The sequence below is a fragment of the Varanus komodoensis genome, unplaced genomic scaffold (genome assembly GCF_004798865.1).
Source record: "Varanus komodoensis strain SLA01 unplaced genomic scaffold, ASM479886v1 scaffold29_1, whole genome shotgun sequence".
Taxonomy (NCBI): Eukaryota; Metazoa; Chordata; class Lepidosauria; order Squamata; family Varanidae; genus Varanus; species Varanus komodoensis.
Genome location: NW_025335759.1, coordinates 1,158,213 through 1,170,955, shown reverse-complemented (window position 1 = coordinate 1,170,955; position 12,743 = coordinate 1,158,213). Strand labels below are relative to the sequence as shown.

The following is a 12,743-nucleotide window of genomic DNA, read 5'->3' as shown; positions in this document are numbered from 1 at the left end:
CCCCCGCAGCCGCCCGGGGCTCCCGGCAGCGGCGGCCGCGGCACCCTGGCCCGGCTCCTCGCCCGGCTCTCCCGCTGCCGCTTCCCCGGCAGGGCGGCTGGCGGCCAGTTGCTGCTGCGCCGCAACCCTCCCTCGGCCCGGAGAGGCGCGTCGGCGTCTCTGCCGTATCCAGTTCCGTCAGGTGCCCCAGCCACCTGCCCAAAGGTGGTGCGACCCCCCGCAGAATCCGGAACTGAAGCTCTTAGGATCCTCCCCCCCAAAAAAAGAGAGAGAAATTTCCGCACGCCAATTTCCATTTACAAAGTCTGCAGTAGAGAGAGTGAGAGTGTGCAGGTGAGTTCGTGTGTTGAAGGAGCTCCCTCGCCTAAGGATATCAAAACCTCGGGCGGACAGGTTCACGGGGGAAGCTCGTGCGGCCAAAAAGCCGGCTAGCCCGGGGCAGAGGCGCGATGGGGACCGGGGCACCTGCACGGTAAGTGTCCGTGGGCCGCAGGATGGTGGGGCAGCGACCTGGGGCGCCGAATACTCTGCCCCGCAGCCCGCTAGGAAGCGGCAGGGCAGGCCTTCTCAGCGTCGACATCTGTCCTCTCCAGCTGGGGTGCTGAAACTTCTGTCAGCCTAGATAGTAGCCAGCCTGGCCGGGGATGATGAGCTTGTAGTCTCGGACCTTTGTAGGACACCAACTTGGGAAAGGCCAGTCTGCAATCGGCACAAGCAATAAATCCAGAATGGGATGTGCCTCAGTTTAAAAACAGCATGATTTTTTAAATTTTTTTGACTGGGTAAGCTCCCAAAGAACACATTTTGGTAGTTTAACTATGGAGGCGGGGGGGCGGGTAGGAAACAACTATGGTAGTTAAATTGATCTCAGACTGGTTTATAATGCAGCTGGATACTCCTCTGCCAACTTCATTGTTGACAGAGGTAACTTCCATTCAACTTGCTTGGGTTTGCCTCCAAGGAAACATTAATAATCTGCAAATATTGCAAATATTGACATAAGATTGTAGTACATGGCTTGCTGCAGCAGCTCTGCTCTTTCCCATCCCTTTTAGACTATTCTTATAGGAATTAGGCTGCCCCCTGGGAGTAAGGAGGACCACTTCTACTTGCTATGGCTTCTATGGCCAAGAGGGGGCGTGGTGGCATTTAGATGGGACTTACCTGGGAGGAGGATTGGGTTCCCAGCTCTTCAGGGATGTGGCAGGGCAACATGGTGGCTGCAGGCAGAGTGGAGGGAAAGGGGTTCACATCTGTGCACTGCATCATGCTGAACCTCTAGCCCTGTTATCTCCCTGGCTTGCCCATTCCTGGTAAGTGGGCAGGCCAGGAAGAACCAGAGAACAGCCAGCTTCTGGATGGCAAGATCCATGGCTTATGCCTCCCCTGATTGTATTCAAGACGAGTAACAGTGTAGGCGATTGAATAACCCACCCCAGCCTGCCCCTTAACTCAGGTTCCTTTCAGACAAGTATAAGGGCCAATGTTTGGGCCAGTCACTGTCCCTCAGTCTCACCTGTCTCACGAGCCACGCCGCTGCTATCGGGGGAACACTGAGGTATGTTTGAAATAAAAACGAAGATCTCTGAGAGGGGGAAGTTCAAGTGTTGCAGCCACTGTTTTGAAATGCTAGCAACATTTTCATTCTGATTATAATGCAACTAAGAGCCAATGGGGCATGGTCTTTGGAGTATTGAATACGGGATGTGGACTCAAGCCCCTGTTTGGCCGTGAAGCTCAGTGGGTGCCTTGGGACCAAGCACTGACTCTCAGCCTAATCTACCACAAACGGAGTGGATGAGGAACGGGTAAGATGCCTTGTTCCTTGCAAGGTGACAGAAGGTGGGATATAACAGCTGGCAACCTTGGGCCTTTGCAGAGTGAAAATAACAAAGGAAGGGAATCAGACTGGAATTATATTTCAATTATTTTGTGAGGCAGTTTCAGAAGGTTTAGGGGCCAATCCTATGTACACTTGAGAGTAAACCCCACTGAATTCAACGGGATTTAGGTCTGAATAAATGTGCATAAGATGGCTACCTGATTTACTCCATGGTAAACTGAGTTCAGGGTGGGTGTTTTGCAATAGGTGTCCACTGGAGTGCAAACAGTACAAACCTACTCAGAAGTAAACCCTATTGCATGTGCATAAGATTAAGTTTTATTAATGCTTTAATGTAATCATCCGAATTACTGCACTGCTGGGATTCTTTTCCCATCTCAGTTGGAGGTAACATTTGGCAGAGCTTCAAAGCACTACAACAAGAAGGGAAAGAATTTCTGTGCTCTGCCTTTTAGATATAGCGGTACTAAAAAATTATCTTTTGGATTTATACCCATTTAGCTAGCATAGCTTTGTCCAAATGATCCGGGAACTGAGAGTTTGATTCTGAGGATTTTTCAATTTTGACTTTGCCCTTCCACAAACAAAGTTCAGGATTCCCCAAAGAGGGAATTACTGTCACAGTGGTAGCCCTGTCATGTAGCCTGACACACATAGTTTTAACAAACACTAAGACTGTATATCCCGCTAGAAAAATAAATTAACATGCTTATTTTCGGTTCAGGAGAACAAGCCCCTGAACTATTTAGACATGGCTGTGCAGTGCTGAATTATATAATTCAGTAGAATCTATAGAATGGCCGTTTGTGGAGGCTGCAATTCTATATACAGGTGGAAGTATTCTGTGGGACATATTTCCTGTTAAAGTCTCCATACAGGATGGTGTTGGGTGAGTTTGACCTACATACAAAGGCCAGAGAGGTTGGAAAGGGTGGTAGAATCTTAATGGTAAGAGTCATAGGATGGTAGCATGAATGTTCCACTTTAGACTGAAGGTGACAGGGAGGTCGTATTTATTTACTTATTTCTGAAGCTACATACACCAGTGAAATGAATCCTCATTGACATTTTTAATTAATTTTGTCCTTTGATTGTTTTGGGGTTTTTTTTTAAATGGGAGAGTATATAAAGGAAACAACTCCTCCCCCTGCAGTCTGAAATAGTGCAGTCCATTCCGTACTCAGCTTCCTTGTGTCGTCAGAACATAGGAGACCCAATTTTACAACCGGGATTGCCAGGTTGGAAAATGGTTGTTCCTTTGAAACCGAAAAGCACTAGTAAATAGCAACCTGAGCGATAAACATATGGTCAACATATTTATCTTTCCTTCGACTACATTATTTTGGGGCATGAACAAATGGAACACCTCTTCTTCAGCCTCAATCCGTACGCATTTCTACGCTTGGCTCGATTAAGTTCCTCATTCAGGTTTATTACCCGCTTGTTCGGCAGTCGGAAAAGCTGTTGCTCATCCTACGATAGTCTCAACTCTCGCTTCGTTATCAGTCCGGATATCTTTGCAAGCGTTTTCTTTCTCGCGCTTTTCTTCTTTGGCAAGGGGTTTAGCAAATCAGAGAAATGCACAGGGGCATGATTGATTGATTGATTGATTGGTATTTTGTGAACGTCGTAGACGTATCGCATTCGTGCGATCTTCATTCATTCTTCCAAAACTTTGGCAACTTTTAAGCGCGGAGCCAGATGGGACTTGTAGGCTGACGTCGCTTTCCAGGATGACCCTGTCAAGCGGCAGACCTGAGGGGGAAGCGTCCCCCGGCACTTCGCAGAACCGTATATCTAAGCAGCGGCTGCTAAGGCAGTGGCCTCTGGTTGACTAAAGCAACACCATCTTCTTCTTCCCCGTTCCGGGATTTATGCACGAGAGAACACTTCATGAGCCGCACCGTCCAATAACTAAGAAAAATTCCAGACTTCAGCTCCCAGAATGCATTTAGACGGGACCATGTGTTCGCACTGCATGATGGGAAGCTTAGTTTTGTTGTCGCGCCTTCCGTCTCAACCTGAACGCGAAAGGGATTTACTCCCCCATTTGCCGTTTGAGTGTCGTCGTCCTCCTCATTGCAGCAGTTCTCGTTTCCTGCTGCAACAGTCACCTCTTACCTTAAAGTCCTGACTAAACCTGAGTTTTATTTCTCAGACGTACTAGCAGAGCCCTCGACACCTTCTGAATTCTTACGGGAAGCAACCATTACAGTCGACTCCATCGCCCACCATGCCTGAGGGCTGCTGAGCATGGGTGAGGCCGCGCCGCCTCTTGGGAGAAGTAGTTCCTCCCTTTTACCGCCTTCATTTTATACGACAGGGGCAGAGCTTCTCAGAGAACTCTTCTTCCCACCGTGCAGAGCGCTGTTAGAGCTCCGTTTCCGTGCCGCGCGGTACGACGAGCACTGTAGTCCCCTTGCCTCGCATCCTCTCTCCAGTCTCAATGCAAACCCAGCCACCGAGAGACTCGGATTCCCAAGCTGCTCCGCGCCCAAGGCAGAAGGCTCTTGTAGAGGATTGTTATTGTGGCGGCCCGGCCCCTTTAGGATCCTCTCAGTGTTTAAAGATGGCGGCTGCGGCGGCGGCTGCTGCGGCGGGAGGCGGCGGCGGCTCCTCCTGGGCCTCGGTGCCGCGGGGCCGCTTCCCCGGGCGGCCCGGCGGCTGCCGTGCACGGGGCGCCGGGGCTGGGAGTCGCGCGCGAATCTCTCTGCTGGCTCCTCAGCTGCTGCTGTGGGCCGCCTCGGGGGACGGCGAGCGGGCCGCGGCGGCGGGGGACACCACCCTGGGGAGCCTCCTGGGCCTCAGCCGGAGTTGGCGCCGCCTGCAGGGCCTGCTAGGTGACAGCAGTGGCGGCAGCAGCAGCAGCGGCGAGGAGGAGCCGGTGAGATTCCCGCAGCTGGTGGTGCTTGGCCCCTTTGACAAGCAGGAGGGCGGGCGGCTGCGGCGCCGCCGGAGCCCGCGCTCCCATGGGCCCGGGTGTCCTTGCGGGCGGGGGGTGCTTCTGTGGGGCTCGGCGCACCGCTTGCGCCCGCGGCGTGGGCTAGGCTGCAAGCGGGGCAGGTGCGTCGGAGTCACCCTTGTTGCCCTCTGTGCCCAGGATCCGGAGGCGGGCTGGATCAGGCGCCCGTGCTCAGGTTCCTTGGACCATGAGTCGATGCCCTTCCTCCATAGATTGGGTGGAGGTGGTGGTGTTGATGAGAGTTTAACAAGCTTATGATGGAGCTGAGTGCGATTCCTGTGATGGGGTTGAGCGGCAAGCAAGTCCATCTCCCTCCTTGTTCTCAGGGCTTGGAGTTGAGCTGGGCTTGCAACTCATGTTCTGGTCCCTAGGCTAGAGCTTAGGCGCCCTTACCTAGCAAGAAATGCCTTGATGAGGGTGAAGATCCAACTGGCCCTCCTTGAGCTGGGCCTTCCTACACTGTGTCTGTAAGGGAGATAAGTTAATAGGACTGCTTTGGTACCACATGGTGATTCTGAGAGGCCCACCCATGATGGGGACTGTAAACCTTGTCTTTGGAGTAAATGCCACTGAGCACTGGGGAACTTGACTTTTGAGTAAATGCACCCAGAGTTGCAATTGACAAGGGGCATCCCCTGACTTAGGCCAGAGGTGCTGTCAAACCTGCCTTTCTTTTGTGTGGTTTCTGCCTGATGCTGTGAATGGTGTATGCAACTCTTTCGGGTGTGGTGGGGTAGTCATGGTGAACAGATGCCAGTCTCCTTGGGGGAGAGGCGGGGAAGGGTTTGCCTGTGAGCTGCCGTGTTGTTTGTGGACAGCTGTTCTTTTTCTTTCTATTGGAGGTGTTTTTATAATGTAAGGTAGCTGTTTGGGAGGGAGGGCCTAGTCCCTGGGTAGGTGGGGGTGTGACGTGATCACACATATGGTGCTTTTGTTCCTACCTTGGTCCTCGAAAGCTGATCTTCTGACAGTGCTTAGTCACCTGCTGCACCGTCACCTGCTGCACTGTCTCCTCCTCCATCTTCAAATAATCTATTCTCTAATCCTGCTCATATGTATGTATCATTAAACACTTTGGCAAAACTAGCCTAATCGGAGAGAGCTTTTCTTTCAAAGCACTTGATTGTTCATTCCTGCAATTTGGGCAAATCACTTCATTCCTGGAAGGGGCAAACCATAATTGAGGTAAGATTCTTGCCATTCATTAGAAAGCAGGAAAACTGGCCTGAGTTTTTGTAGGTGGGAAGGATAGCTTTCCTCTTGCTCTCCAGTTCTGATGGAAACACACTAAATTGAATAGCTGGGATTATGAAGACTAGATATGTTAAGAAAGAGGTTGCTTATGGCAGGACTATGCTTTGTTCTTCACAATTATATGCCTGTCTCAGTTGCTTGCAAACAAAAAAGTTAAGCTTCTGAAATCTTGATGCAGAGCAGCATGGGATATGAGCATTTAGCAGAGGCTAAAACTGAAACTGAGGTAAGAACCATCCCATGAACTGACTAGCCAACCTGTATCTGAGATTTATTTTAATAAATCTACAAGTAATGTGTTACTTTTTTTGTCCTTTTAAATAGAAATTAACTGCATTTCTAATTCAGGATTTCTGCAATAGGATTTTCATTTCTGTTTGGAAGACCTGGATGCTCCTGTCACTAGTTGCAAAAGCCTAGCTTTGAAATTCAGCATATCCTCAAAAAATATAGTTTCCCTTGCAGCTTGAGGCATGGGTGAAATTGGCATGGGCTACCTGTTGTTTTGTAACTAACTGGAAAAGCAGCAGCATGTATATCTATGTTGCTAACTTGGGGTGGTTCTCTCTAGAAAAGTATTGGTATTGTGGTGAGTGACCATTTTAATGTTGCTGATCTTATATTCATTTTCCTTTATGTTGTTGCTCATCTAGATAGAACTAATAGTTTTACCCCATTTCAGGCTCCATGCAAATAAATTAACAGTTAAACAGACTGAGAGTTTTCAGTCTGCAGTTTATGGATGGCATAAGGGAACAGGAAAACAATCCTTTCTGGAAGTTGCAAGGTAGAATTATTTCATCCTACTTCCATATTAAAATGTAATAATATAAACCAGGGTGTCTGAGAAAAGGCCTCTACCCTTGCGTTCTTCCTGATGCTGGTTTCCTACCTGATAGAGTTTATTACTCTTATTATATTGTATCAAGGAGTGTTGCCATGATCCCCCCCCCCACACACACACACCTGTAGTCTAAAATAATTTAGTCCAGGAAAAAGTTTTATCGCTACCTTTGCTTTATAGGCATTATGTTAGCGTACATCTTTACATGTTGTCTGCTTTTGGGTTCTGGGGCTGGAGCAGGATAAGGGTTACCAAAGGGTGTGTTTTAGCCTCCTAAGCAATGACCAAAGGCTGGGTGCGTTAAGCCATTGGCCTTCTAGAAAAAGCTAAAAGGACCAGACCTGACTGAAGACAAATTTGTTTTGATATCCAGGTCCTAAGCAAGCAGTTTGAAAATATTTGATGTATGTAATTGGGCTTTCCTTTCAGTGGAGTACTTTACTTCTGAAGAGCTTCTGACATGCCCATGGAGAAAACTCAATGGAAAAAGTTTACCCATGGAACTAGAACCCTGGCCAAAATGCACACAAGACCAGGTAGTGACCAGGGGTGTAACCTGAAAGAAGCTTGGCAGGTGGGCAGAGTGCACTGGAATATTATGGCCTTTGTTGGGAGTAGCTTTCTGATCTGCAGCAAGACTTGGTGAAAATCAGATCACTTCAGGTATAATTCTAGGCATGTTCGATTAGTGAAGAATGCTGGCTGGGGAACACAAGGAACTTTAGGACTTAGGTTTCTCCCTTTCAGTGATTAACTTCCTTATAGTTAATTGAAGACTAGCTTCCATCCCTTGCTGATGGCTGTTGCTGTGTATCCACGTTGGTGTCAACAACTTCAGAGACCCTGAGAACTAGCAGGCTCCATAGTCTTTGAACCTGTTGGACTATGTGGTTTTTGATCAGCATGCCAAGGATCAGGATTCCACAGTAAGCTCAGTCATGGTGTGTAAGTTTTTCCTGAAAGGCAGCTTTCCCATCATACCGATTGTCATGCAGAATGCACAGCACCTTTGGGAGCACAATTCTGCTTGCAAGCAAACTTCTGCATAGTTGCATTCCCTCATCCCTGATGTTCAGGCAAGCTTTGTTTTCTTGCAAAATCAGAAGTTTTGCCACTACTGCAGCAGCAAATTTGGTGACAATCATGGTGGTGGCAATTGCAGAAGCATTTTGAGGAGAACAATTGCGTTTGACCCTTGGTTTCTGGAGGAGCAGTGTGCTTACCCCTAGATATTGCCTAGTCCTGTCTTAGAGCAACTGTGAGGCCCTCAGGGTGCTTGAAAACGGGTGCACCGCAGCATCCACTCCAGAATTCTTTGCAATGTGCAGGTAATCCTGGGCAGGCCAGTTAAGGTGGAAAGTTGGTAAGCTGCTGCTCCAGTCACAATGTTTGGGATTCAGGGTTCTTAATATGCTTCCTGATGACAAAGGAGATATGAACTAGGAGTAACAGCTGAGGTTGCTTTTAAAACACCCTCTAATTTACAGGCAGTGCAGAGAAGAGTAGATCCCTTTATCATGTCTACAGCTGGGCATAATATCACCAGCTTCTCCTGCATGTATAGGTAATCCCTACAATATGAGCACCCTTACCCCGTCCCCTGAAAACCAAATACTTAAACCCATAGCATTGGTGCATGTTCTGCATTTATATCTTCCCCCTTCCACTGAGCATGGAAGCACATAAAGAGCCCTTATGTTCTGCTTTCATTCTCAAGAAATAATGTAAAGGAGTTAATACCACCAGCAGTGTAGCAGCAATGGCAGCGTAGTCCCTGAACTTGCTTATACCACACCTGTTGCCTTACTGCTGGTGATATGCGAGCATCTTTTGCTTCTCTGGTGCATGCAAGAGCAATTGCCTCAGCCTTGACAAGTGTATTTTTTGTTTCCACAGGATGGTTCTACATGGGTGGGTACTGGGAGCATCCAAGAGAAAGCAATTTTCTTACACTGATACATTGCAGCTATTGAGAAAAGTTTCAAAATGGGCCAGTGGTGCCTGATGGAGGGTCAAACGGAACTGGAAGCTTGTGCAGAATTTTCCGTAATCAGGAAGTTAGGAAAAATGTGTTATGCATAGCTTGTTACTAGAATTGTGTTCTCCTCTGATCTGTCCACACTCTCTCAGTACGTTCACACCATTAACTGCCTTTGCCCTCTTTTTGCCACCAGAATCCTCCCAAACACCTTAAACCAGCCTTCCCCAGCATGGTGTCTTCCAGAAGGTTTGGACCTCAGCTGCCATCAGTTCTAGCCAGCATGGCCATTGGTCAAGAATGCTGCGAATTATATTCCAAACCATCTGAATAGCAGCAGGTCGGATGAAGGCTGCCTTTAAAAAACCCGCTCTTGGAAGTAGGGTAAATTATGCCTGCTACACCCATGAAATTGGACCTGGTTCTCTTTGTAACCATGTAACAAGTTTCTTCACAAACTTGCGACCCCAACAAAAAGGTTTACTAACTAACCTTTTGCCTCTCTACCCATGCTAGCCATCGATAACCCATTTGGCCTCAAAGTGGGGGAAATCCTCAAGTGGAGGAAAACAAAACACTCCTGTTGAAATTTATGGTTCTGCTGCCTGGGAAAATTCATACTTGCCAGAGAGCTCCAGGCAAGTTGCTATTCTATAATCCTGCTCTATTAAATTGTCCTTGGAGCAGAATTTGTGTGGCACTTGTGGTCTCAGCCTTGTGAATATCTACTGGTAGTAGCTACTGTGGTGCATGTTGGTGTGTATTTTCTGTTAAGAAGTCAATGTGCTTGGTATACCAGCCTGTATATGCCCAGTAACAGAAGTGGCCAGGCATGTGAAGATAAAGGCCATCTGAATGGTATCCCTTTCAAGGATGTGAGCCTTTTGCACCCAGGTAAGAGCTCTGGTTACCTGCTCTTTGATGAACTTAGTATTGGAGAGACACCTGGGAACTGGATGGAGACTTTCTCCTTTCTGTTGCTTTCCATTTACTATGTTGAAGTGAAAGATGCAGAAAAAAACTGTGGTCACCTGGAAGCCATTCACTACACTGTACCAACACTGGCACATGTAGCTGGGCCCCATTTTAATTGCTGTGTTTCTCTTCTCCCTTCTTTCGCCGTGTCTCTTATCTTCCTCTAATATATAATTGCTGTTTAGGAAAGGCAGGGACAGAGAAAGGGCACTCTAGGTGGACTGTTGAGTCAATACCTAATTATTAAAATATAATTCTTTACAATCCCAAGTGAAGGGTGGGTAACCACCCTGGGATTATCCCTCAAAGCATCCATCACCAAATTGCTGTTCTCCAGGTGTGCCGAAGTATAATTCCCGTCACTCTGAGTGCGGCGTGGATCTGTAGTCTACCTCCAACCGACCTGGAGGACACCAGAGGCTCCCTCAAAGTTTAGGGATTTATTCTTCTATTTGAGGATAAGTGTCACCTACAGATAGGAAGGCAAAGAAAACAAACAGAGAAATAGAGGGTGGGGAGAATGAGCACAATTTTACCAAAAACTCCTAGCTCTTTCCAACAGGGATTTTTGAAGCACGTGACCCTGAATATTTTAGTTCTCCCCATTCCCAGTGCTTGTGTCCCTCCTGCCTTTTCGCATCTCTTGCTCAGATGCTCGGCCTGTAGCAACTCTGGTATGCATGTGGGCAGTGGTCCACTCAGCAGCATCTTTGCATGTCCTCCCCATCACCTTCGCTTCTGCCTCAGGAGAGGGGCTTTCTCCATGGTGAGCCGACAAGGTCTCTGCATGTCGGCACATTCAGATACTTATTTGTATATTTATGTCACACTTTCAGCTAAAGACCTTAAACTGGCTTCCAGTATTTATAAAATACGACAGATGTCACAAGAATCACATGCTTTAAAAAAGAGGAAAAAATTGAAAAGTGCAGCCAGCTTCACTGAAGCAGGAGCCAGCATCTAAGGGCCCTTCCCACAGGGCAAGGATGTTTCCTTGCCCTGCTTTTGTCCCTCTCACTCCTTATTACCGATAATGTACAATGTGCCTTTGCATTGTAGTGGCCAAGTCTTAGGAACACAGCCATGCTTGACCCATGAGTAATCCAATGTGTCCTCCACACCTTGAACTGAGCAGTTAGTTGCCTCACACTGTTCACCCAGTTGTAGAAATGTTGGCCAGTTAACTGCTTAAGTTCTAGTTGCCCTAAACAACCAGCTGGCTGTCCAGTTAGTGTCTGAATAGGAGACAGTCTGGAAATCCCATGTGGCCCACCTTGAGCTTCATGGTAGAAAAAATAAATATAACTTTACAAATATAAATATAATAATAAATGCAGTCTCCATAAATTCACACATGAGACCAAACAGTGACTACCTTCATGTGAATTTGAGCATATTAAAACCAAAATGTATGGTTCAGCCAGCTTGTTTTCAGTTGCATCTTCCTGCTCAGCAGAACAGGCAGGCAAATGGAATACGGATAGCTTAATTACCTGTCTCAACCCAGGATTATGGTGTATTGTGCCGAAACAAACCAGGATTCATAAAGCAACAACAAAACCTGATTTAAAGCTGGTTTATGATCCTGTCCTGTTTGACACAGTAAAATAGAATCTAGTTTTCAGGTGTGATGCTAAGCTATCCATGCTTGATTTGCTTATTGGAGGAGCAAAGTGGGGATTGTATGCACCAGCATCCATCTCTTACAAGCTGTGCTCTAATAAGCCAAGATTCCTTTTCTACTCCCATCCCGGAGGATTTCTCCTGCAGTGCTACTTGCTGGTAAAAGGATGCCAGCCCAGAGCCTGATTTTTTAAATATATCCATATGCTGAAGGGGGGGGGGGTCAGGGGGTACAGATTTGTGCTTTGAGCAGGCAGGTCTGTCTCTGCCACGCATTTTTCTCTTGGGGAGGTTTTTTCAAGTGTCACACGTGTCGAGCTGCTCTCAGCCCTAAACTTGATTGGCAGTTGTGAGCAGTTTTCCTGACTTCTGCTTTTTCTTTTTTCAGACACTTCTTCCCCTTCTGTGTGTTTCATGTGGGTGTTTTTAAGCTCCACTGTCATCAAAATGCTATAAGCTCACAGATTCTCATCAGGCAGTTTTTCCCTGTTCATGCTTTATTTTAATTACAGATGTATGTACTTCTGTGTTACCTGGGGCTTTGCATCCTCCAAGCGAGTAGGAGCCATGGCCTTATTTTTGGGTAGCCCCACTTTTCTTCCAAACCAAATAGGCTCTCAGCCGCCTGCGATGGCCAGTTAGAAGGGATGACACTGTGAGCCTGAGGGCCAAAAACAATTTCAGGGAAGCTTTCAGGGGATGAATTCCAGCAGAGTCAGGACCACAATACTAAAAATGCCCACCTATTTTAGCTTAAAGTTCTGCCACCAGTGGCTTACCTAAGGAGAGGAGTGCTTAGGAAAGAGGTAGAGTCGGAGGAAAGGGCATGCGCCACCCCTTCTCCTACTATTAGTTGTGCTTTCCAGTTTTTGTGGTTTTTCCCCACTTTATATGATAGAGATGACTCTCCATTTTGTGTGTGGGGGGCAGGGGTGGAATCTGAAAACATTACACCGCCTCCTGGATCAGCGTGGGTGCTTTCTTCAAGAACGAGAAGGAGCAGTGTTGCTCCCCAGTATTTTGTTTCTGTCTGTGCGGGCTGAGCCCCCCGTGTCAAGGGGGAGATCAGATTTTGTCTCTCAGAGTAGCATCCTCCCCAGGAAACCAGTGTGTTTGGGATGGAAAAGAGGCAGGGAAAGTGGACTTAGCCTGTCCCCAGAAGCTAAGAATCAGATCTGCACTTGACTAGAGGATTCCCCCCGCCCCTTCACCAGTGTCTGCTGCTTGATCGAACCAAGTGCATTGATATATTCAACCTTCTCCA

General features: G+C 47.5%; 1 protein-coding gene across 1 annotated transcript in view; it reads left to right on the top strand.

Annotated features, from left to right (window-relative positions):
• The first annotated feature begins 4,397 nt into the window (after positions 1-4,397).
• Positions 4,398-12,743, top strand: part of KMT2B (lysine methyltransferase 2B) — a 61,642-nt gene continuing 53,296 nt past the window's right edge. The window contains 1 exon segment of the mRNA XM_044434826.1: positions 4,398-4,727. Within this exon segment, the coding sequence (XP_044290761.1) occupies positions 4,413-4,727 (315 nt within the window). The 5' untranslated portion in view covers positions 4,398-4,412.